The sequence below is a fragment of the Fringilla coelebs genome (assembly GCF_963513975.1).
Source record: "Fringilla coelebs genome assembly, chromosome: 15".
NCBI classification, from domain to species: domain Eukaryota; kingdom Metazoa; phylum Chordata; class Aves; order Passeriformes; family Fringillidae; genus Fringilla; species Fringilla coelebs.
The window spans coordinates 13,047,203-13,070,989 of record NC_140041.1 but is presented as its reverse complement, the minus strand read 5'-3'; the positions used below and the strand labels follow the sequence as shown (position 1 = coordinate 13,070,989).

Sequence of the window (23,787 nt, the reverse complement as noted above, 5' to 3'; positions counted from 1 at the left end):
ATTTCCTGGTTTTTGATAACTAAATTCCTTTAGAGGAGAGAAAATATCACCTGCAGAAGAAGGAAAAGTAGAAATCTCATCATGCAATCAGTGAAAAAAGTCTGGGTCAATGCAGTGGAGCCCAAACAATTGCACAGAGTTAAATACTGCTCAGCATCTCAGCAAGCACTAAATTTAAAAAGAATGATGAGCCCTTTAATTTAAAAAGAACTAATGAAAGAAAGACAAGAACTAACACAAGTTAGGCATGGCTTAGCAGGCTATCAGTGATTTGGGCCACATCCTTTAGGCAGGCACTGAAACCCACAAACATCAGACAATAACAGCAATGTTTTCTTTCATGCCCCGTGCTGCACTGGAATTCAATTCCTCCTTCTATCTCATGGCAGAATTGATATTTCAATTTACAATTTGAATCTACATTTCTAGAGACCTCTCAAGCCACCAGATAAGCCACAATTCCAGGGCTCTTGACACCAGATGTGGTATTTTGGCTGCTCAGAACATGCAGGACTGCTCCACACTGGGGTGAGAAGATGCTCTTTCCCTTGCTGGATATCAAATTACACATGAAGTACAACTACTGAAGCAGGAGTTCTGCCTTCATGCACACACACAAACCCCTGCCTACAACTTCACTGCCAGGGAAATGTTCTGTGAAACAATTAAAGCAGGTTTGAATCCAGTCAGACAGAGGAAAGGATTAAATTTGAGTCACTCAAAACATTGGGAGGAGGGAATTAACGAAAAACTGCTTTTTAAAGTCATCTCCTACCACCATGAAGGTAAATCCTCAAGTAATTACATAATGATCAAAGGTGTGCATTTCATTTTTTGCCCTTTTCCTACAATGACACTGAATAAAAGAGGATTTTTGTCAAAAGTGGAATTTTGTAAATTTGCGTAAGCCTGAAGAGTACACAGCTCTTTGACCACAAGGATTTGGCATTTGCTCCTACAGAACAGGTGAAAGCTGCTCTCTCTGTATGCCTGTATTCCCCTCCATACACTTTATTTTCATTGTTTGCTGCTGCTCAAAGACAATCCCCCATGGCTGGACCTGCAGACTGTCTCTCTGTGACCATTTGGGCGTTTGCACCCAGCAGCAAACAGGACGGGCTGGGAAATGCCAGGGCAGTGGGATTCTCTCCAGCTGGGAGATGGAGATCACAGCCCACATTCCTGCCACACCGGGTCCTTTCTGCTGCTCACCCCTACTCGGGCTGGAAGCCCTCAAAGGAATCTGAGCCAGCTTTAAGTCTCAGTAAGCAACACAAAATGGGATTTTGAGAGGTACAAAGAGCATCTGTGGGCGCTCTGTTTGAATGCAGCGTACCTACACCCCTCATTTCCATGACAGAGGGGTAAATGGAGTTCTTCCCTCCCTCACACAGGGAAATATAAAGCAGAAAATTACAGTTATTACAACTGCCTCTTGCTTGAAACAAAGTTCAAAGGCTTGTCTTCTTTAATCAATCTTCCAGCAGAATAATAGGGCTGCAAATTTCACTTTCATGGAACTAAAGTGCCCAGGCTGAATCGGTTTTTCCCCTTTGTTCCCCCTTCCCCAAGCAGAGCAGGAATGAAGGAGCTCAGATGAGGAAGCTGACTGAGCTGCCACAGCAGCCACACCACGTTCTCTGAGGAAAGCAAAAGGCAAGAAGGCAATAAAACATCCTGGCTCCAGCACCATGTGCTGGCAAAGCACTTGGGGCAGTCAGAGATAATGAATATTCAGCAATCTCTGGCTATTGTGGTACAGCAAAGTGCCTCTGTCAGGGGAACCATTTCTGTGGCTGAGGTGAGAAAATAATAGATGTCCACTTGGCAGAGGCAGCCACAGACATGTCAGCTCAGAGCCCACAGATCCCCCTGGGTAGGTCTGGCTGGGGATTATGAATAAGTCCATTAATGAGCCTGTTTCCACTTTTAGCAAGTAACACCTTAAATTAATCAAGCAAAAAAAAAAAAATTAAGAAAAAAAGGAAGATAAAAAGGAAAGGAACTTTCATAAAGATCTGAGCGAGAGGAGATACTCACCCAAATATATTGTGCTATTGGACAGCATCCACAAGCATGCACAGAAATGCCTTTTTTCCCCCCAAAGACACAGTCACAGACACCAAAGAGCTCACAAAAGCACAAACAAAAAGAGAGATTCAGAAGCATTGCTGGAATGAAGGCATCAAAAATGTGTCATTTCTTTCACCATCTTCACAATAGTCCAGACATAATTTAGGCTGGATTTCTTCCAGTCCAGATTCATGAATGATACCATGGACTTTAAATGACCCCTCAAACGCCAAGAATAATAGATTGCACGAGACCAAATCAAAAGGAACTGTTTGAAAACTGTGTCAAATTTAAGGGCAAGTTTTTAATAATCTTGGTCATTTGCTGAAGTTTAGAAAATCACACAAGTGTAACAAAACACAAACAAAACCAAACACCTCTGCAAATGTTAAGAACCAAATTTATTATTTTGGTTGTCATGATTTAATCCTCTACACTCGTTTTATCCCTATTTTTATTAGATACTAAAGTACCCCCCTCACCCATAAAAAGTACTTATGTAGCTGTGAATACCCCAATGCATATGTTGATGGCTCATACATGGATGGAGACTGAAGAGAATCTATTTATGTCTCTCTGATGGGCTGCAGTAGGAACTTCATTAGAAAATTACAACTGACACAGAGTTTGGCAGAAGTTTCTAGCTCAGGATCCTGTCTCCAGCAGCCAAAACAGACAAGATATATCTAATTTTACAGAAAATCAAAATGTTTAGAACTCATCCCCCTTCTCCTCCTCTACACAATCACATCATCAGTGCAGATTTCCTGTCTTCCCCCCTGTCCCTGACTCCTTTGCATGGTGACCCCATGGCAGCCTTGCCTGTGCCACTGCAAGGCTCCTGGTGTTGGATCACCCTCTCTCATTTCTGGATTTCTGTCCTGAGCTACAAAACCTGTGTTTTCCAGAGGGTGACAAGCCCCTCTGCTGTGTGACATATCCTCTCTGGACGCTTGGCCCAGTGGGTGCAAGAGCAAAAATGAAAGTTGTCTGATAACATTCATTTCTACTGAAGCTCAGCACCCAATTTCTCTTCTAGTTTGTGAAACCATCTCATAACATGAGAGTTTCAGCCTTGCTTGTTTTGCACTGAGTTTTTTTCCTTGCTTTTCCTTTCTTTCTGTATAAATCAGTTCTTAACCCTGTTTTCCCTGAAGGAAATGTAAGAAAGCACCGAGTCATGCTGTGCTTTCCTAGAGAAAGACATTTTCTGCATTATTCTCCTGTCAGTTTTCAAGCTTTGCACAGGAACTGGACCAACATAAATGATTCTTTCATCAGCTCAGGGCCATCCCCAGAGGCTGGGCTATTTGTAGAGTTAAAGATAGCTATCATCAATAAGAAACTTGCCTCCCTTCCCCCTCACTGTACTCTCAGAGCATTTCTGGAAACAGCTCAGTGCTGCAGAGAGACATGACTGAGAGTAAACTGATTCGAAGTAAAAGGAGTTTTGTGTTAAATCAGGGTTGGAGAGGAGGGAAAGGGAGAGGGTGGAGGCAGCTGTGGGATTCTCCTGGGACCACGCAGAGGGACATCTGAGCTAGTGCTGCACCCAGCCTGCAGCTGTGCCTCTGAGTCACTTTTAAAGCCAGCTGTGGATCTCCACGGAGATGCTTACACTTTTTTGATGAAAGCATTTTGAGTTTGTGCTGTTTCCAAAGTCCAGGCCACATCCTGGCACGGAAAAGGCTCAAATCTCTCTGATGTTTCCTCTCTGCTCAGAGAGTTTGGAATTGCCAGCCCCTGCAAACACACTGCTCTGACTGGAGCTGACCACCTGTGGCTCAAGCACACAGCTCCTGACACTTGAAAGAAGCACACCAAAAAGCCTCTTTCAAAGAAACCCCTCAGGCTGCTGTGTTTGAAGAGGCAGAGACAAAAGCTTTTGCAACTAGTGCCTGCAGAGCCTCTCCTGGGCAGGCACTAAGCGGCAGATTTCCCTGGGGAACCCTTTTTTATTCCCTTCTGCACCAGTTTCTGCAAAGGACAGCGTTGCTGGCAGCTCAGCTGGGGCAGGTGAAGCTGGAGCTCCTGCTCCCTGCCATGGGAGGCTCTGCCCCTCTCTGTGCTGCTCAGCACCAGGGCAGTTACTGCAGGCCACCAAGAACTCAAATCCAGCAGAGAAAATCCTCCCTGGAAAGCCTTGTGGGATCCAACAGCAGGCTTGGGGTCACTTCCACACGAGGCTCTTTTTCTCTGAGGATGCTCAGCTCTGACCTCTGCCAGCCTGTGGATGGTGCCCAGAGCTGCTGGGTCCATACAATCCAAGACAAATATCCACCTCCCCAGGTGCAACCTAAACATCATCATACAGATGTGTCCAGGCATCCCACCTCTCACCTGCCACACAGAAATCCCTCTAAACCATCTCCCTCAGGGTTTCTGGTCTGCAGACAGCCTGCAAAGCACAGCACAGCCTCTTGATGTGAGGAAATACCATTGTGATCTGATTCTCTCCTCGCTGTAAATGTCACATCTCGACTTTAGTAATTACAAATAATTGGCTTTGAGCACACCACACTTCCTCTCTCAGCCCCTGTTTGTACCACACTCCATCCTGTTTTGGCCCTAATTACAGAGAATAATAAATCCAGCTAGACAGTGCTTTTCTGAAGAGCAATTTGGTCTGCCTTGTCCCAGCACTAATGAGTTTGTTAATAGAGGGCTTTTCCCTCTCCCTCCCCTCTTAATCTGTTTCCTTAAATAGCACCACTGACACGGGAGCCATCCCCTGCCACAGCAGGTGATGCCTCTCCCTGACCCACATTCTCCTCTCCTCCCAGGCAAAGAGGGGCTGAGTATTGCACCTCCCAACCTTTTTCCTCTTCCAAAGGAGGCACAAAGCAAGCACGATTAATTACTGTTTGTTAACGAGCATCAGGGGGATCACAATGCTGGGCTGGTCCAGCCTGCCTGGTCAGAAGCAGCACTGGGGCCTGGAGAGCAGCTGGGAGCTGGAGAATTGGTTTAGCTGCTGGCCCAAATGGGGAAAAAACACACAAAAATCTGATCAAAATGTCCCTTTTCTTTTGTTCACCGAAACAACTCTCTGAAGCATCTCATTTATGTGTCCAAATGGAACCTCTGAAGTGCCCTACAGGAAATTTATTCTACCTCAGTCCCCCCTGAGAGAAGCAAAGGACAGGAAGGGGTAGATGTTCTCAAAAGATCAACAGCTTCTGCCTGTCCTTGTGCAATAAAAGCCCTGCTAGAAAAGGGAAAAGCAGATTTACTTTCCCCTCTATCTGGAGAAAAAAAGAATTGTATCTTCACTCCTTAGCAAACATGTCCTAACAACAAGGACTCTGTCAGTGACTTTTTGGAAAATTTCATCCCCAGTTTTTGTCCCCAGCAAATTTAAACAGCATTTGCCAGGTCAGATGTCAAAGTTCAGTTCCTATTAACCCAAGAAGAATCCCATTTCATGGTACTGAAGGGAGATGACTGCAGGGGTGGCTTTTCCTGCACCATCTCTGCAAAGTGAATACCAGACCCTGGAATTCCAAAACCCCTTTTCTATCAAAAAAAAAGGTACTTGGTATTTTTTGTCTTACAGTTGGAAGTCTTGTCAGAAACAATTTCCTTAGTTCAACCCAAATTCATAGACAGTTCCAGTTCCCCTCAGAACATTCCTAAAGTATTTTCATGCCTCTTCTGGATCTGGAGATGTGTCATAGGTCTGTAGGTGTTTCTGTTCTTGGATCATTTACAGTCAGAATTTAACCTAAAGCAGCAAGTCTGACACAAGGAGAGAAGGTCCTTGATTTGATGTGTGGGGTACAGAGAGGTAGCAGCGATTCTGAAGTTTCCAGTTCTGACTTCAAGCTCTGCATTTTTTCCCCCTAAGTCCCTTATTTGACAAAACTATTTTCTCATATCTCTCTGCAGCCCATTTATTATCCTCTCTATTAATAAACCCTCCTTCCCTGATGAATCACTGCAATTTATCATTAAATTAGAAGATGAAATGGGTCTTTTTTCTTTAAACAAGGAGATTAACTACTATCAACAGGCTATTTCTCCATTATAAACCTCCATCTTCCCCACCAAATGCAGGAGTATCTTTGTTTGAAGCAGCCCTAAAGGTGATGCAAGGAGGGAGGTTCAATCAGAGAGGTGCCATCCTGCAATATAAATATATGGATCACCCTAAAAATGGCTGTGGAAGACAATACATGACATTATGACCATGATTCACTCTGGAGTTTTCTAACAGCCCTATGAAAAAAATGAAAACTATGAAAAAAACCCCAAAAAACGTTTAACTTGTACATGGATGAGACTGCCAGGAACTGATTTGACCAAGTACAGCCTAGACAACAAAACCCATCTGTGCATGCATAGCCCAGGCATTAATCACACCCCAAAAGGTCACTCAGGAGAAGAATTCAGCTAAATATGAAGGAACCTTCTGCTGGGAACCCATGCCCTCCTCTCACATCCCTTTTGTACCACGCAGGTCCTGGGAGCTGTCCCTCCCCAAACTGCTGAAATCCAGCACCATCACAAACACAGAACGAGCCCCAGCTCCCCTGGGGCCAGGAGAGCAGGTTTGAGTCTTCTGAGCTTCTCTGCATCATTTCAGCCCTGGACACATCTGTCTGTGAGATTTAAACTCCCCTCACTGCGGTGGTTTGGGTATGAACAGCTCTGTGAGGGGGGTGGCAAAGTCTGGGTGTTTTTTGAGGTCTCCTTCTGTCCCACAAGTGGTGCCAGCAAGGGCAGACCAAGATGTGAGAGGGATGGAGGCCCAGAACACCCTTCAGGAAACCACTTCACTGTAAGAGCTGCCCCTGGCTGGTGGCTTTTGCTGCTAAAGCCAGCCTTGGGAAGGTGTGACAAAAGTCAGTCAGCACTAGGCACCACAGAAAACAAAAAAATCCAGTATCATCCCCTAGCAATCCCCAGATCCAACTCCCTCACACACCTAGTAATTTGATTTCTCTCTCCAGAACCACAAAAGTTCTTTTCTTTTACTCTTGGATGCTAAGGAGATAACCTGTCTCCTTCCCCCACAGCTCTGGCAGTACAGAGAGCAGATGGAATGAGGATTTTATGCCACTGCCACCATTTATGATGAACTTTCTCCTATTAGGAATTCTGCCTTATCAAGGCAGAGACAGCCCTGCCAAGCACCTTCCCATGTGTCAGGGTGCTCCTCTCTCCAGATGTGATCTCCTCTGGAACAGCACTCTCTGGCTGGGCTATTCACAGGCCCCTGTCAGCTTCCTGCATTGAAGGAATCTATTAATTCCGAGTGGGAGCTCATTCTCAAAGGAGCTGCTGATGAAATTGAACTGATAAAATGGAGGTAATTTAAAGGTCAGATGAAATCCAGCTCATGTTCATCCTGCTTGTAATGGAACATCACCAAGATGCTTCATCAGCAAAGGGGCATTTATATGTTGGTTTTTTTTTGAGACGTTGCTTATCCGTAACAGAGACTCCAAACATCTGATAAGAAAACTTCCCACATTAATCTAACCAACAGCTGGCATCCTGCTGCCTGCCTGGGTGTCCCTTTCTGGAAATTAAATCTGCTATCATCTTTTTATCACACTTTGGAGGGAAGAAGTGGGTGCCAAATGCAGAGCTCAGATGAGCAGCAGAAGCAGGAGCTGACACTGATAGGGCTGCATGAATTCAGGCGTGCAAGGCAAGGCCCTGCTGCCCTCAGGACATTCCTCCCCCTTTGCTCTCTGCCCACAACACCCAGTTACAAATTTTGAAGGTGGACTCCTCAGAGAGGGGGAGGTCTCTTTCCTTGGCCAGGTTTAGTTGCTGAGATCCTCCAGAGCCCAGGTGAGGAGGGATTTCTGTGCACTGAAATCCACTCCACACACCCTGCCTGAGCTCAGCAGTGTCCAAGGAGTGCACTGGGGCACACAGAGGAGCAGGGTCTGTCTGCAACACCTGAAACTTCTCTGCTGAGAGCAGAATCCAGCTGGTACTTGCTGCAGATAAACCTTCCTTCACTGATAGGAAGAAGAGTTCGTCTGGCTGCTCTGTTTCCTGGTAAAGCAAAAAGCTCTTGCAATGGGATCTCTCCTTCCCTCCCGTCTATTCTCTGCCTCCATCCTCCATGTGCTCCTCCCCCAGTCTCTATAATTAATATTAAACGTTACAGTTTTGTCCTATTAACACAAATTGGCCTTTCCAGAGGCAGATTAAAGAGTTTCCACTGGGGATTTCTTCCCTCCTTTACAATTTGCCTTCTCTGATCAGTGCTGTCTATGTCTCTCACTAGGCTCCTAAGGGGAAAGGAGTGGGAGGGAAAGAGAAGACAAACACTTATTAGCAACTCCTTTGAAGAGCTGGAGATTGTGAATTAAACTGATTATTAACTCCCATCATACCAAGTTCCCCTTTTCTCCCTCCTTCTGCTCCTCCCCTGGGAATGGTAATTGGTAACCACACAAGTCATGTGCAGGAAGTTTCACCCAAATCATTCACAGGGCAGCATAAACCAACAGACTCTCTCTTCATTTCTTTGGGGAAAGGGGGTTTTTGTTGCTCAGTGGTAAACACAGGCACATAAAATAGACATGGACATGTAGACTTACAGAGACATGCAAGTGTGAGGTGTTGGCACATTCCCAACTGCACGACCCTTCCAGTTTGGTGCTTGGAAAAGGAAAGAAACACACGTGCTGGCTCTGAGGCAGCTCCAGCTCCCTTCCCAAATGGGTCCTCAGTGATATTTTAGTCCTGAATCCTTGAGAGGCACGTAGGGACAGACCTGACTCATCAGACATGTGTCACTTGCACTCACCATCACCAGGGCTGGCAGAAGTACCACACTCACAGCCCCACACACAAACCCAGCCACCAGCACAGCCAAAATTCTCCAAACCCTCGCTCTGACTCCTCATTAACACAAGTCCAAGAGAAGAAAAGGTGCTCAAAATCTTTGGGCACCTATAAATTTGGTAATCTGTCAAATCCACTCCACACCTCTCATGCCTTTCCCAGAGATTCTTCCACCTCAGAGCCCCATGGGACAGTCTGGCCAGCTGATGCCACTGAGGGCTTTGGACAGGAAGGAAAACATCTTTGAGCCTGTCGAGCTGAGTGAAAAGGAGCACAAATGTTATCTGGCTTATTAAAACATTTCCTAAGTAAATGACTGTTTCTTGGGCTGTGATGGTAAATGGATAACTGAATTTAGTCACAACAGCACTGAGAAAGCCTGGCCAATGACAATTCACTGTGACAACTCACCTTACTAATTAAGAAACAGTAGCATAATGAGATGTACAATCTATTAAATAAGATGTGTGTTTACAGTGAGTAAGCTATTTATAATCAAGTTGCATTTATTTAGCGTACAGCAAACCTCTTACAAAACCCAAATTAAATACAGAACTACCTGCAGACGTGTGGCATTTATTTAAAATGTTTCAGGATGCAGTAGCTTTTTCAGCAAAGAGAACTTAATCAGTCCCTGGAGCTTTCCCTTCCTGCGCTAGGACAAGGCAAGAGCAGCTGTATTGATTTCTAGCATTCAGCACTGCCATGTGAGCCAGTTTATTGGGCCAACAAACTTTAACAGACAAGGCCCCAGAGGTGCCAGGTTTTATCCAGGAGTGTAGGCACACCCTCTATGGATAGCTGGTGCAATGCTCACTGGAATTTATTAGCAATAAATACATCACATCACCCAGTGCCAGGAGCAGCGTCAGACTGACCAAAGTCCACTGGAATCCCTATCCCATTTAGAACTTTGCCCACCTTCAAACCAAGGCTACTCCCTCCTTTTCTCTCCCAATCACAGCCCACAATGTCAAACAAAATTCCCTACCAGTAGAAGGGACTGCTTTTCTCATGGATAAGTCATCTGGAAGGAGAATGGAAGATTTGTTTCTCTAAGAAGCCTCTCCTAGACCACAAGAACATGACATTAAGAGTTTAAAAGCTGAGGTGTGTTTGCACTTCCACGTGCAAGCAGAAATGCACAGGACAGGTTTTGGTGTCTGCTGCATTCAGATAACCAATCAAAGGAGAACATGGCATCCTCCAGTCCCCCCTGAAAGCTGCCCATTGCTTTGATTTACTGCTTTTTGTTTCCAGACAGCAGCTCCATGGACTCGGTAATCAGGCAGCAAATGCAAAGTGAGGCCAGCCTGGCCATGGGCTGGAGATTTAATGAGAGCATTGTGATTCCCATCTCTCAGCCAAGCTGTTTCTCACCCCTGGTGTTTCCATGTCTTCCCTGAAATCTAACAAAGGCTTTTCTCTTTGCACAGACTACATAAATCACTTCTGTTCAGTTCAATTGCCTTGGCAGGGAACTATTTTCATGGGAAGGGAAAGCTATAGAAGACAAAAAGGCCAATGTGGTGCAATATTATGAACAGGCTGGAGTTTCTTTTCTATGATTTGTCCAAAGGAAAAATTCATGGTAACACTCTGATTTTTTACTACAAATAATTGTATTGATGCTGGGGGTGGGGGGGGAATCAGAGCTAGTCTATTTTTTAAAAAAATCTATTCTGTTTACAGAGTTTTTTGCATTCATTCCTTTCAATAGATACAGGCCACTGATGCTTGCAGGGATTTGCAAAAGCTTTGCAACGTTGGGCTTTCCAGCACAGAGCATGTAAAGGCAGCAACAGAGCAATGCTGCAAAACTTGCAAGCAGTAGCACTTTGGTTTTGTGTCTGAACTGTAGACACAGAAGCTGGCTGCCTGGAGAATCAGTAGAACTCATTGGGATTTTAATGTATTGAAGAGGGAAGAGAATTTTGATGCTGGCAGAAAAAGCAATCTTTCAGTTAGAGCAAAAAGAATTGTGATCTAAGATTCTCCAACATGCACCTGTAGGAGTACTCACTGTGCAAGAGGAAGTTAGCCATTAGTATCTCAGGAAAATCAAGGAATTCCATTCCTTAGTGGTGGCAGACATTTAGAGGAAGAGCTTTATCACATGCTATGATCAAACAGAGCTTGACCACAGAGGAACATTCCCTCCACTCATATTTGGCAGAGGATAAGTCATTGTTGAGAGCTGCCAAATTCCCTTTGCTGAACCCAAGGAGTGGCCCATGCTAATCCCCTTCTCCAGCTGGTGAACACTCACTTGTATCAGACCAAATGTTGGAATCACTGAACAAACTTTGCAGCCCCTCTGGGGGTGGCAGGAGGGGAATTTTGTCCAAGCCCTGGGCGAACACTGAGCTGAGGGAGGGCATGGAAAAGGCCTTGTACCCATCACAGGGTTTAGCTCAGCAAGCTGCAAAGAAATACACAGCCCAAGGCAATAACAAGCAACTTAGCAAATGTGGTAAATTCTCTGTTCTCTGTCTTTCACCTGAGGCACTGATACCACACCTGAGGCAAGGATTTTAGGTGAGGTAAGCATCTCAACTCCCCCAGCCCAGCTGAGATTTTCAAATGGCGCCTTTCACCTCCCTCTGGGACTTCCAGAAACAGTTACCAGTAAATCTGGTGCAGAGGTGTCCTTGCTAACCCAGCCCTACATCAGCCCTCTCTGCCTGGAGCACAGGGCAGGAACAAGAGAATTGTTGTGACTTGTTGTGAACACCAAACAAGTCACCCAAGTCAGTGATGCTCAGGGAAATTTCTGCAAGTCCACAGGGCCACAGTTTTAAATAATTAAATAAAGCTAGGTAATAAATCCTTTGACCTCTCTAAATCCCTGTTTAGCCCACTAGGGATGGCAGGATTGCTTTGGATGGCAATGGAACAGCCAAAGCTGCCACTCCCACGTGGGTAAAATAACTAAGTGGGACAGGTCAAGAGGACTGTGCCACTGAAGGAAGAATCACATTCTACCAGAGGGTGGTCCCTGCTGATAGTGACGCCTCAGCAGTGCTGTCAAGGCTGGAGGCAGCTCAGATGGGTGAAAAGCCCCTTTTTTGCTAATGCAACGTCAATCCCAGCCTATCATCAACACTTGCAGCAACTGAGATCCTGAACAAGAGCAGCTCCATACTTCTCAAAGCCAAGAGGCTTCATTAAAATGGATGGATCCCTGCGCAATGTTTAAAAGAGGAGGGATCCTACAAGGATTTTTTTTTTATCCTTAAGATGTCTGACATGCAAATATTTCTCTTGCCAAAAGCTTAAAAAAAATAATAATCAAAAAATGCAGATTATTTCTTTCACTTCAGAAGATAAATGTTGCTGCTTGGTCCTGTGAGTGAATTGGGGCATGTAAGAGGATGCTCCTGTATCCAAGCATTTGGACACTGAGGGGGCATCACTGGCTGTTTCTCAATTCCCTTTCCAATTCTGTCGTTTGCAGCCAAACTTTTCCTCTAAAGGGTTCCACTATTGGTGTTTCCCAAACACTATTGAATTCACAGGACAAGTGAAGCAATGAAAGTGTTCACTGTATTTGTTTGCATTTATTTCCCTCTTTGTACTCCTATATCTTTTTAGTTTGGGGCCTTTTTTTGAGAGAGGTGTGGGGTTTTTTTAATTGAGTGATTATTGTTTTGCTTCTTTTTATTCCAAGACAACAGAAATTAAGAGGGTAATGTGGATAACTCTAGGTCTGCCCTGAATCCTTCTATAACTCTGCAAAACCTGGTGCCTGCTCACAACAAAACAAATAAAGGGTTTCTTTCATTTAAAAGCAAGATAAAGGGTAGAAAAGTTCAATTTTCCACAGCACTTGAGGGCAGCTAAGGCAGGAGCAATGGGCTTCACAACACTAAAAGCTAAGAGAATATTTCCAATAACTGCAGGATGCTCAACACCCAAAAAGTTCTGACAAGACTGGCTGTAAAAGCAGCTTTGGCTTCTTTTTCATTCACACAGTAATGTAACAAAAAAAAGTTTTATTGGTCAAGATTTTGAAAGAAAGAGTACTTCTGGATTTTTGGGAATCGCCTGGCAATTGTTCTGTGCAGGTCAGAAACAATAAACCTAAATCCTGCAAGCTTCTAGTGGGAGTGTAATTTTCTTTTAGGATGGCGCTGTAATTCTAGCAGTGTGATTTTTGTAGGGCTATGAGGTCCTTGCTGCTTTCTCACTGCAAGACACTACATAAATTGTAACCATGACAGGCCTGTGATACTCAGCGAGACTACTCACAGCTCAAGTGTCATTATGTGACAGATGAGACATGGAAATTTATTAATAACTCAGCACTCCTAGGGGGAAACAACCATGCATTCTTTTTTATTTCCTCTTCCTCAGGGATTACTGCCTTTGCCTGGACATGGGAGGACAACCTCACATTCAAATCATGTTACACCAAGTGAGATCTTTGCTTGGCCTCCTGCATGACACTGCAAAGTGTGTCATCAAGTCATCCCAGCCCGGGGCTCCACTGCCCTTCCAGAGTCTGTGATCACGGGCTGGATGTCACCAGGCTCATGGGGCCCATGTTTCCCATGATGAGAAATCACCTCCTACTCTACCTGTCAAGAAATAAAGTGCCCAGGAGTGGGAAGGTCAAGGACAATCCATGGAGCTGCTCTGTCTGCAGAGGAAGTTGTAGAGCTGACCCTCAAATATAGTTAGACCCGTAATTTTAAAAACACGTGGGGTAAAAGGCTGTTAAAGTGATATTTGTTCTGAATTTCAGTCAAAAATACCAATCACCTACAGCACAAATCCCTCACCTCTATCCCTTGTAGCCTTCCACTCCTGGGCTGCTGAATTTCCCACACAAGACAGCAGTGGTTGTTTTCCAAAGAGCCAATGCATATCAAAAGAGAATTCATCAAACTTTTCATCAGCATTCCATTCTAAACATACTTTTAGACTATGGATACTTCCATAAGTAGTGGAAGATGGACCTTTACATTAGTTCCAGTGAATTCTTTCATCTGTACATTTTTTAAGTAAAGAATCTTTTTCTTCCCATTATAAATTATTGCAGAAACACTTTATGGTGCTATTTTGCCAGCAATTACTTTCTTAAAAGAAAAAAAAAAAAGCATTCCAGGTTCTCAAGTTTCTAAGAAAATTGTATTTACTTGAACCATCTTGCATAGAAATAGCTTACTCGACATGGAAATTAGCTGAATAGGAAATTACTTTATAGAACCTTGTAAAATTCTGTGAACTTAACTCTAATTTAAAATTTGTTTTTCATTTGCTCAGTGTCAAAAAGGCAAGTAGTGCTGCTGTAGCAATTTGAATCTCTGCCTTGGGAAGCAGAATCAGAGTTCTTGGGGAACTGTTTCCTCATTAGCCATTCTCCAAAGAACAAACTGACAATAATGGATTTAGTATTCCCAAGATAATGCTGAGTGTACTTTACTGCTGTGCTGGCCACCTCTTCACCAAAAAATCCTGTCATTTATCTGGGGAAAGAAGGCAGTGCATGGTCAACTTGAAGGAGTTTATCACCAGGATGAATTTATTATCAGATTTTGGATTCTAAAAAGCAAGAAGAGTCTAAAATGACTCTACCTGCTGTAAAATCCAGAGATGGAAAACAGATCAGGAATGAAATCAACTTGCAGTTGTGAATGAATCTTTAGGTTAATTCTCAGCATAGAGGGCATGGTCACCTCATTACAGAGTGATTTCCAGGGCCTTCTGTGTTCTCCTTGTCTTTAAGCAATTCTATCAACTATCAAAACCAGAATGAAACCACAGCCTACCAGGAAGAATAATTTTCTTCACAGAGAAGAATTCCACGAGCATTGTTCAAGGGGAAAGGATCAGGGAGGAGCTACATAAAGGACAAACTGATATTCCCTGGTTTTTATCAGTCCTCATGCACACCCTTCCCAGCAGAGGTCCCCAAGTTTTAGTTCAGCGCTGAAAAACAAATTAAAACCATTATCTTTGTGGTGTCTTACATTGAAGAGAATCCATCACTCACAGCCCAGAGAGAAGATGACAAAGACTCTTCCCAGACAATTTCACCTACAAGAGTTTTACAAGACTCATCTACTTTGAAACTAAAAACAAGAACAAGATGAACACGTAGAAGGTAATTCTAATTTTAAGAGCCTCATTTGACATAATGATAAGTTATCTTCAACTCTGTAATTTGTGCAAGTGCCACCAGAGACAGACATACCTTTCAAAACCACTTGGACTCTGCTTGAAAAGCAGCAGACCTGGCAAGTGAACTTTTCCCCTAAAAAATAATTTACAAACCACTGCAGCAAAACCAAGAGGAAAGCTAAAACCTGATCTGAGAGGAAGGACAGAGCCAGGGAGAGAAGTACCTGATGACAAGGGTGACTTAAAGTAACAGTGATAAAATTGATTGCAGACATTATTCAATCTCCAGGCCTATTTCCAGTTTATCTGCCCCAACACCTTGGAGAACAGAAGAAAATCTAAATATCTGACATGGTACAGAACAAATGTGGGAAACTTCATCAGAGATATCTACAGATGAAAGAACACCAGGAACTACAGAACACAGAAAGTATAGATGGGTGTCAGGGAGGCTGTTTCTGGAACCACTAGGATTAAATCAGAGGATGTGAATTCCAAGGATCTGAAATCATCCTGGCCAAGGCCTGACATGCTCACATAGCACAGTAGGGGCACTGTACCAAGGCAAGCAGTTAAGAGTGAGATAGTACAGAACAGGCAGAAATGTAAAGCAGAACGTGTGAGTACCTTTGGTGCCATCCCGATAAGACATGCAGAACTTATATCCCTAAATTCACATTTATTTTTTACTCCCTGGTCTGCATTACCTCAGTGCCTAGACATCCTCCAAATCATTTTGCAACCTGTTTTTTTCCTCCATTTCTCCAAATGTCAAAGCAAATAATGCTCTAGTTTCTCTCCAGTAGGAAAAAATATTTTAATATCAGCTGAAGAGTCCTTGGGCCCCCTGGTCACCATCACCACCAGCAGAGATGACAGCAAAGCAGAGAAGTTCGTTCCTTGGGAAAAGCAGTTTTGAGACCCTTCAACAGTAACAGCCAAGAAGACTCTTTATACAAATACAGATTTATCTGGTTTTTTGTTCTTAAGCACAGCCCCCCTGTTCTCCTGGCCCAAGAGGTTTCAGGGACAGCAAGTAGGCACAAGAGGAGACAAGCCCAGATTCCTTTGGTATAAAGATCAAACTTGCAAGCAAGGGAAATATCACATGAGACATTCCTATCTCCTACAGAGCCCATTTCCATTTCTAAGGGAACAAGAAGGCTGACAGCCTCTACAATTAACCCACAGATGCCAAGAGATGCTCCTGCTTCCTGCTCTTTGTACTGCTTCCCAGTAAAAAAAACCACAACAGTGAAAGACCATTTCTTTGCTGCTGTGTGGGTCCTGTTAACACTCTCGGTCTGGAGCTCCTCCTCTGGTCTGTCAGCACACAGGGGGCTGGAAAAGCACAGCGACAGAGGCTCATCCATATGGGGACAAATGTCAGGAGGGAAGGGACAGTGAGGAGCCAGCAAGCAGCAGGCAGGGAGTGCTGCATGGAATCACGTCCCCAGGAATCTCCATGAGGTGAAATCAGAGCCTGTTATTAATCTATCCAGACACTGAGACCCAGGAGCTGGAGTAAATCCGATTAAATTCCCACTGTACCAGTGGCTAGAAGCCAAGCAGGTCTTTCTTTTCTTTTGAATGGTGACCCAAAGGATATTTCTGTCTGCTTCACTACATAAACATACTGCTTTAAAACAAAACAATATCAAAACAAAACCAAAAAAACCAAAACAAACAAACAAAAAATAAGCAGAAGATCAAAAATATCAGGTGAATTCTAGTATGGCAGTAAGGTCCTTTGAGATGCAACTCAAAAGGAGAAGAAAAACGTAGTTATTTCCCAGCCTGGAGGGGCTACAACAGTCATCCTCTACCCTTCAGCATGGGATAGGAAGAATCCTTGAACAGATTAATGATAGCTAAACAGGGGTTAAATCAAACCTTTGCCGTGGGGAGTTTTGCAAAGTACAGGACAAGTAAACAAGACAACTTAAAGAAGAATAATCCCAATACAGCGGGACAATAGAGAAGGAAAGGAAATGAATCCCGGATTATTTAGGAGAGCTAAGTCTTTCAGTTCTCAGAAGTTGATGAGAAGCAGCAGTGACACTGACAAAGTGACCAAGGAGCCCAATCCTCCCCGCCCCGACCACCAGCTCAGCACCCTGCGAGCACAGCTGGAGCTGCGGTCAGAAACTACTGAAAGCTCCTTACCTGCCCTGGCCTTGATGGCTCTGGTGTTTGCCAAAGCTCTTTGAAAAACCAAGTGCAAAAGACCAAAAACAACCAATCAAACAAAACAAAGGAAAAAATAATGAAGCTAAACAGCAAAAGAAGCACAACACAGAGATGTTCCTTAAAAGCCAACAGCAAAACATATCAGCTGCCAGCCAAGCAGATCTTCCACGAGATGGAGATTTAAGGCACCTTTCGCTTGCCCTGTCAAGGGAGACAATTTCAGAGACTTCTTAAAAAGACAGCAATTCGGGTTAAAAAAAATTGAAATAAACCAAAACGTATCAGCGCTTTAAAGGTTAACGGCCTCTGCTGAACAACATGCGTTTATCCAACCACGTCCTAGAGTAGTTTTTTCAGCCCGAGACCAATGAGCACAGCTAAGAGGAGGGCCTTGGGATGGTGGAGAGGCTGAGTTACCCCCTCCCCTCTGCCTTCCCTCTCTCCACCTCCCCCTCCTTTTTTTCCTTCTTTTCTTTTTTTTTTTTAGTTTAGTAAATTAATGCAGCAAGAAACTCCCAAGATCTGGCGAGTCCTAGCAGGGGAGAGAGGGCAGAGGGGAGATGAGATGCATTAGGAGGACACTGAGCCACTTTCTTCCCGAGCACAATGGAAGTGCTTCCCAAGAAACTTCCCCTTTGCTCCCCTCCGCTCTAGCCCTGAGCGATGGGACACCTTCCCTACAGCAGCAATAACTTATTCGGGAGGAAAATAGCCCAGGAAGCAGGAATCAACAGCAGCCAAGCGGCGGGCAGGAAAGCGCCACGAGCGGGACTGCAGCACGGCTCCACACTGACAAATTCCTGTGGATGTAATTAGGAGGACACCCCGGCCAGCAGCGGAGATTAAACCCTGGGTTGTTGAGGGTCGTCGTGTCCCCCCCTCCCACCTCACCGCCAGCACCCTGATGGCAAACCTACACCCGCTGCGGCCGCCCCTGTCGCCAGCCTGATGTCCGGAGCGACATCCCGCTGAAGGGAGGGTTCCGTGCGGGCAGCCCCGGCCCCGAGCGGCGCTGCAGCGGCGGTGGCGGGGGCTCCGGCGGAGGAGGGCCGAGCCCAGGCGGGAGCGGCGCCGCTGTCCGCGGTGCTGAGCGGGCGCTGTCCGCGGTGCTGAGCCCGCCCGCCGCTGGCCGCGGTGCTGAGCCCGTGCCGGGGCCGTGCCGCTCTCCCCACCGCTTCTCCCCGAGCGCCCGGTTACTTTATTGGCCAACCCCACCGGCCCACCCCTCACGGAGTACAAAAAAAAAAAAAAAAAAAAACAACACACAACAGCGAGAGCTGGAAAAATGTGCAACGTCAACGCGCTCGGAGTCTACGTGTGGGAGACGATCGTTTTCTTCAGGTAAGGCTCGGCTTTACGCGAGGAGCGCGGCCGGGCTGAGCGCTGTGCCCAGCCCAGCTCGGGGCGCAGCCCCTGGGCACGGCCCCTGCCCCCGGCTGCCCTTTGCCTGCCCTCGGTGCCCCGGGCTCGCTCTCGCCCAGCCCCGGGCTCGGGACGTTGGGCGGCTCGGGGAGTTACTCCGTTTAATTAGCACCGCAATCTCGCTAACCGCAGTGCTGAAAACACCGAGCCCGGCTGCTTGCAAAGTGACAGCTAGTGGCGGCTGGCAATGCTGCACTTGAATTTGCCCGGGTAAATATTCCCACCTCGCCCCCTCCCCATGCTCAGACTGCAGGTGAGTTTCGTGGGATGCTTCCACTGCCTGCCTCTGAGGGCTCACCCTCTATCCTTAGCCGGCTGTGCTTAAAATCACTGAAAGCAAAGAATGATCTCCTTCCTTCCCAACTTATTTTTTTCTCTTTCATGCTGTTCTGAATATTCTTTCTGTGCAGAATCTAAATGAAAGCCAAAGTGGGGGGGGGGGGGGGGGGGGGCTTTTTCCAATTATGTCTATTATAACCCAGCTGTATTTTGACTCTGGCTTAGATGTGTTCAGTTTCTCATTAAGGCTAAGATAGAAGGAACAGCTTTAGTCTTAAAGAATTGCTTCTTGTCCATCTATCCTTGCAGTGCTTTTATTAAATGGACAAAAATACTGGATGGTAGAAGCTTCTATATTTCAATGAAAAATGCAGCCTGCTGTAGCAAGTGAGACACCAGATAAAGGCAATTGGTGGGGGGAAAAAACCCTGTTTCATATGATCTGAACTTGCTCATCAGTCTCAGCCTTCCATTCAGTTGCATGGTTCTTACTTCTGTGTTTTGCCAAAGTCTCATCCCGTAGTTTAATGTGAAAACACAGACATTATTTGCATAAAATCATTGGCATAATACTTCATTTTATGAATCACAGCAGCAGACCTACCAATACTGGCCAGACTTTGAGCTAACATTCTCTTTCCTTTTGAACACAAAAGTCTTTCTAGATATAAAAAAGGGAACATCCCCACTCGTTCCTGTAATGCCACAGAAATTCAGAGACAGCAAGATTGACTCATGAACTCAAAGCAGTAAATGTTTATGTTAGGTAAAACAAGAGTTCTAGAAATAACTAAAATCACCAATCTCTGAGAAGCAGTGCCCAACAACCAACACTTCAGAGCCAGCCTTTCTCATCTTAGTCACAAGTGTATTACAGCCCTGCACGACACGGTGGGATGGGCAGACAGGGAACAAATGGATATGCAATAAACTCTTAGTTCAACAGTGGGGAAGCAGTGGGTTAAAAAACAAACAAAACAAACAAGACTAAACAACACAAATGCCAGAAAGCAAAAGGAAAATCACATAACTGAAAAAAAATAGTATTTCCAGCCTTGCATTTGCTATGTCCCTGGTACTGAAGCCTCTGAAGTGCCAGAACAGTGAAATTGATGCACACTCGTCCTGCAGATCCTGCTCACACTTGTGCTCCACCACACCACACGTGTGAGCACTGACAGGTTCTCAGCACATCCATCACAGTCATGGGCAATTCAAACCCCTGGTAAACCAGTCACCTCAGATTCTAATGAAAAGGTTCATAATGTTATAGATTATACACAGACATATGTGGTATTACATCATATTGCATTCAAAAGGTATTTTTGTAACTTCAATTTCCTCAAAATCAGCATTTAAGAATATTTGAAAATGTTTTAACACAATTACAGGGAAAGGATGAAATCAAATTGGTTTATATACTACAATAATGCTTTAGATACATTAAAAAAAAATTAAAAATCAGTAATTCTTGCTCAGAACTGACTCTGTGCAATGTTTTTCCTTTTTTTCTCTCCCGCTTTGTGTTATGCGTTCAATTTATTACAGGCCAAAAATCTACCAGCCTTTCTACTCCAGGAATAGCTTTGCTATTTCAGTTTCAGTAAGAGAAGTTTATTAATTAACAGTCATTCATAAATTATGTGTGCCAATTACTCCTGCACTCAGTCATACATGATGTCTAACAAACCCAAAGCTGATAATCCAATAATCCATAAGAGAAGAATGAATTGCTTTAAATTACAGAGTGCACCACGCTTTATTGTCAGCCTGTCAAAGAGAATCCATTGTATGTTAGCATATATACCACAAAATATATATTTAATTTTTTTTTTAAAAAAGACAATCTAATATTCCAAGGAAAATTATATATAGCCAATATAGGAAAATAAGCCAATATAGAAAATAAGGCTAGATTTGTTGCTTAACAGAAATGTCCTCCACCAGCCATTTAAAAAACAAGACCCCATGGGAAAGAGTAACAGCTGGTGTGTGAATGCAAACATTATGGTACTGCCAATATAATATTTGTTTCTGCTCTGGTTGAGGTGTTTTAGAAGGAATTTGTGATATGTGGCTTATTCTGACATGCCTTTCTTTATGGAAGATCACTTCCCATCCTGCTACCTGCCTTCTCAGACTGCAGTCACTTAGCTGTGACTCAGGCTTTTACTGGGAACCTGGGCAGGGATGGGAACTGGGCTAGGATGGGAGATGAAAACAGCTTGTTTGACCAAGCTTTCCTTACAGGTATCTAGATAAATCAAAGCGCTAGTTCTTTAAAATAGATTGGATAGTTTGGAGCAATATTGGACACAGGGATTTCCAGATGTCCTGCTTATATCTGTGGAGACATTTACCATCAATCAATCATTCTCCCAAAGTCTAACTACACACCCTGAGTGCTCAGCTGTGAATTCCTTCATGCAGAACAAAATACTCCCTTATCCTGTGATGATCTTGCCTGGACTTTCTGTGGTACCATTGAATTTTCATAGCTGTAATGGCCCAGAAACACCACTGCATAAGCTGGAGGTAGGAATGCACCTTGTCAAATTAGGAGAGAAAAGATGCCCTAGAACTGACCCCTTACCCAAGTGGACACTGTGCAGTGAGGATTTGAAAATCTCCGGGCCTGATTTTGGTCCTAATATCAGGAATCTGCAGCACGACCTTCATGACTCAAGATCAGGGTTGGCCCCTTCTGAACAACAATCTGTCAGCTAGCAGGAGTGATTCCAGGCAACTGCTCCAAGTGACTCACAGGCTAAAAGTTGCTGCCAGCCTCAGTCCCTATTGGATTGCATACTGGATGTTTATATTCCCTCCTGTCAGTAACAGAGCTCTTCATTGCCAGTTTATAAACAGTAAGAAGGTGCCACTGCGAACATGAAGCCTCAGCTTTGTGGGGAGGGTAAAAATCCACGAACAAACCATCTCCTAAAACAGTCTTGGTAAGTAAAGGAGATGATTGGAGAGCTGCTGGTTTCATCTCCTTGAAAACACCAAGAAAGTGCAGGTTATTCTTCTCAATCTCTAAGGCTCCTGCTATAGCTCTGCAGGGAGAGGTAACATTACAGAGTGAAGCCCCAACCTGAGATTTCCAGAGCCACAAGATAAATAATGGAGCAGATGTTGTCAATAGTCACAGAATATTTTCCATGCTAACTAAAATCCACTAGAAGTTGTGCCTTATGACCTGCTGTGCCTCTGCAGAGTCCCTCATCTCCATGAAATAAAAGTGATTTAGCAAGTCTTGGACCAGATGGTTCTAAGGATACTCTTTAGCTGCTTTGGTCTGCAACCTTCAATAGCCCCATTAGAGACCCTGCTAAAAGGGTTACAGAGCCAAGGTTTGAAAATGTGACCATGTAGACAATTCTAGAAACCCTTATAAATCATTCTATAAAGAAAGGTTAATTTGGTGTCATTGCAGGAAAAGCACAAAATGTCTGGGACCCTGCCTTCTGCAGGGACTTTGATCCATCCATCCTGACTCTTGCATTTAAAACAAATCAACATAAACTACATAAAACATTTTCTGACAGCCTAGTCTTAACCTTCTTCTTAGCCAAACAGCTGCCTTAAACAACTCCAGACCTGCTCAGAGCTCAGACCTGCTTCAGAGCAGAAGACAGGCTCCACAAACATTTGTGAAAAAACCCCCATTCTTCCCCCTGCCAACTTAGGTTAGGTACAAAGAGCAGGAAAACCCTAAATAACCAACTTGCTTATCAAAACCATTACAAGGAATGTTGCTGTTTCCAATGGGCTAATAAAACACCCTTGGTGTCTGAGGCAGTGGTGCTGTGCAGATTGTAGGTAATGCAGCCTGGCTGTCCACCTTGGCTCGCTCTGAACATTACCCCACACTGCAGCAAGTCCCACTGGCAGAACACAGATTTACCTGGGAGTTGCTGCTTCTGAAAGGAGATGGAGATTGGAGGGAAAGGTCAGACCCTGCCCTTACATGCAAAGGCACTACAGAGGCTTCCTTCAAAAACAACAACGTAGGCATGGGACCTCTTATTCTCCTTCTCCCATAAGAGGAGTTGGAGACCCTCAGGTATGAAGCAGGTCAGCAGCCCTCTGACTCTGAGTGTCCCAGATTTAACAGCACAGGAAAAGGCTCAGGAAGTTCACTCTGCTGCTGACCAAGTGATTCCAGGGAGAAAGCTCTCTCATAAGCAACAGCACAGGACAGCTCCCCTGGTCCTGGGCAAACACATCCCTTGCGAGCTGAAGAAATTAATCTCACCAAACCCTCATGAGCTGACCCGGATAGAAAAGGATCTCAATGTCTGAATTAAGAAGTTAATCAATGTCCAAAATTAAATTACTTTATTATCCCAGCACTGAGCAGCGATCATTCATCTGCAATAGGAAACCAGCAGATAGGCCTGTTCTCATTTTACCTCAGTATGCAGCTTAAAAGGACTCTCCAAAATCCAGTATCAAAACAAGGTGTCAGACCACCTAATGAATAGAATTTCTATTTAGGTACTGATGAAAGACAGGGGTCTTATAAAAATAAATCATGCTTCAAAAATCATACTAACTCACAACATTTAATTATGTCAAATCACATCACCTATTCTCACCTGCTCATTTTCTATAACCTGGAGCTTTTCTGAGATCCCAAAGTGATCACTGTTAAGACAACAGAAAGGCTGTTTACAAATTAGGACTTCCATCTGGTTTATTTGCCTGTATCATCTCTCACTGTTGTGGCACATTAAATTAGGGTTTCACTGTTTCAAGTAAATTACCCTTTTGCTCTCCTTACCTGGCATGTTTCTACTGACCTTCATCCATCAGCTAAAGCACAAATTATTGGTTTTTTTCATGAACTATGGTTACACCTGTGCACCTCACACTTTCCAAGAG

The 23,787-nt window shown here is 44.4% G+C and overlaps 1 protein-coding gene across 2 annotated transcripts in view; it reads left to right on the top strand.

Moving 5' to 3' along the window:
* Positions 1-18,242: 18,242 nt before the first annotated feature.
* Positions 18,243-23,787, top strand: part of GLRA1 (glycine receptor alpha 1) — a gene marked incomplete at its 3' end in the record, with an annotated part of 36,481 nt that continues 30,936 nt past the window's right edge. For both annotated transcript variants that reach the window (XM_084215648.1, XM_084215647.1), the window contains exon 1: positions 18,243-18,540. In XM_084215648.1, coding sequence (XP_084071774.1) covers positions 18,485-18,540 — 56 coding nt within the window. In that variant the 5' untranslated portion in view covers positions 18,243-18,484. The remainder of the gene's footprint in view (positions 18,541-23,787) is intronic.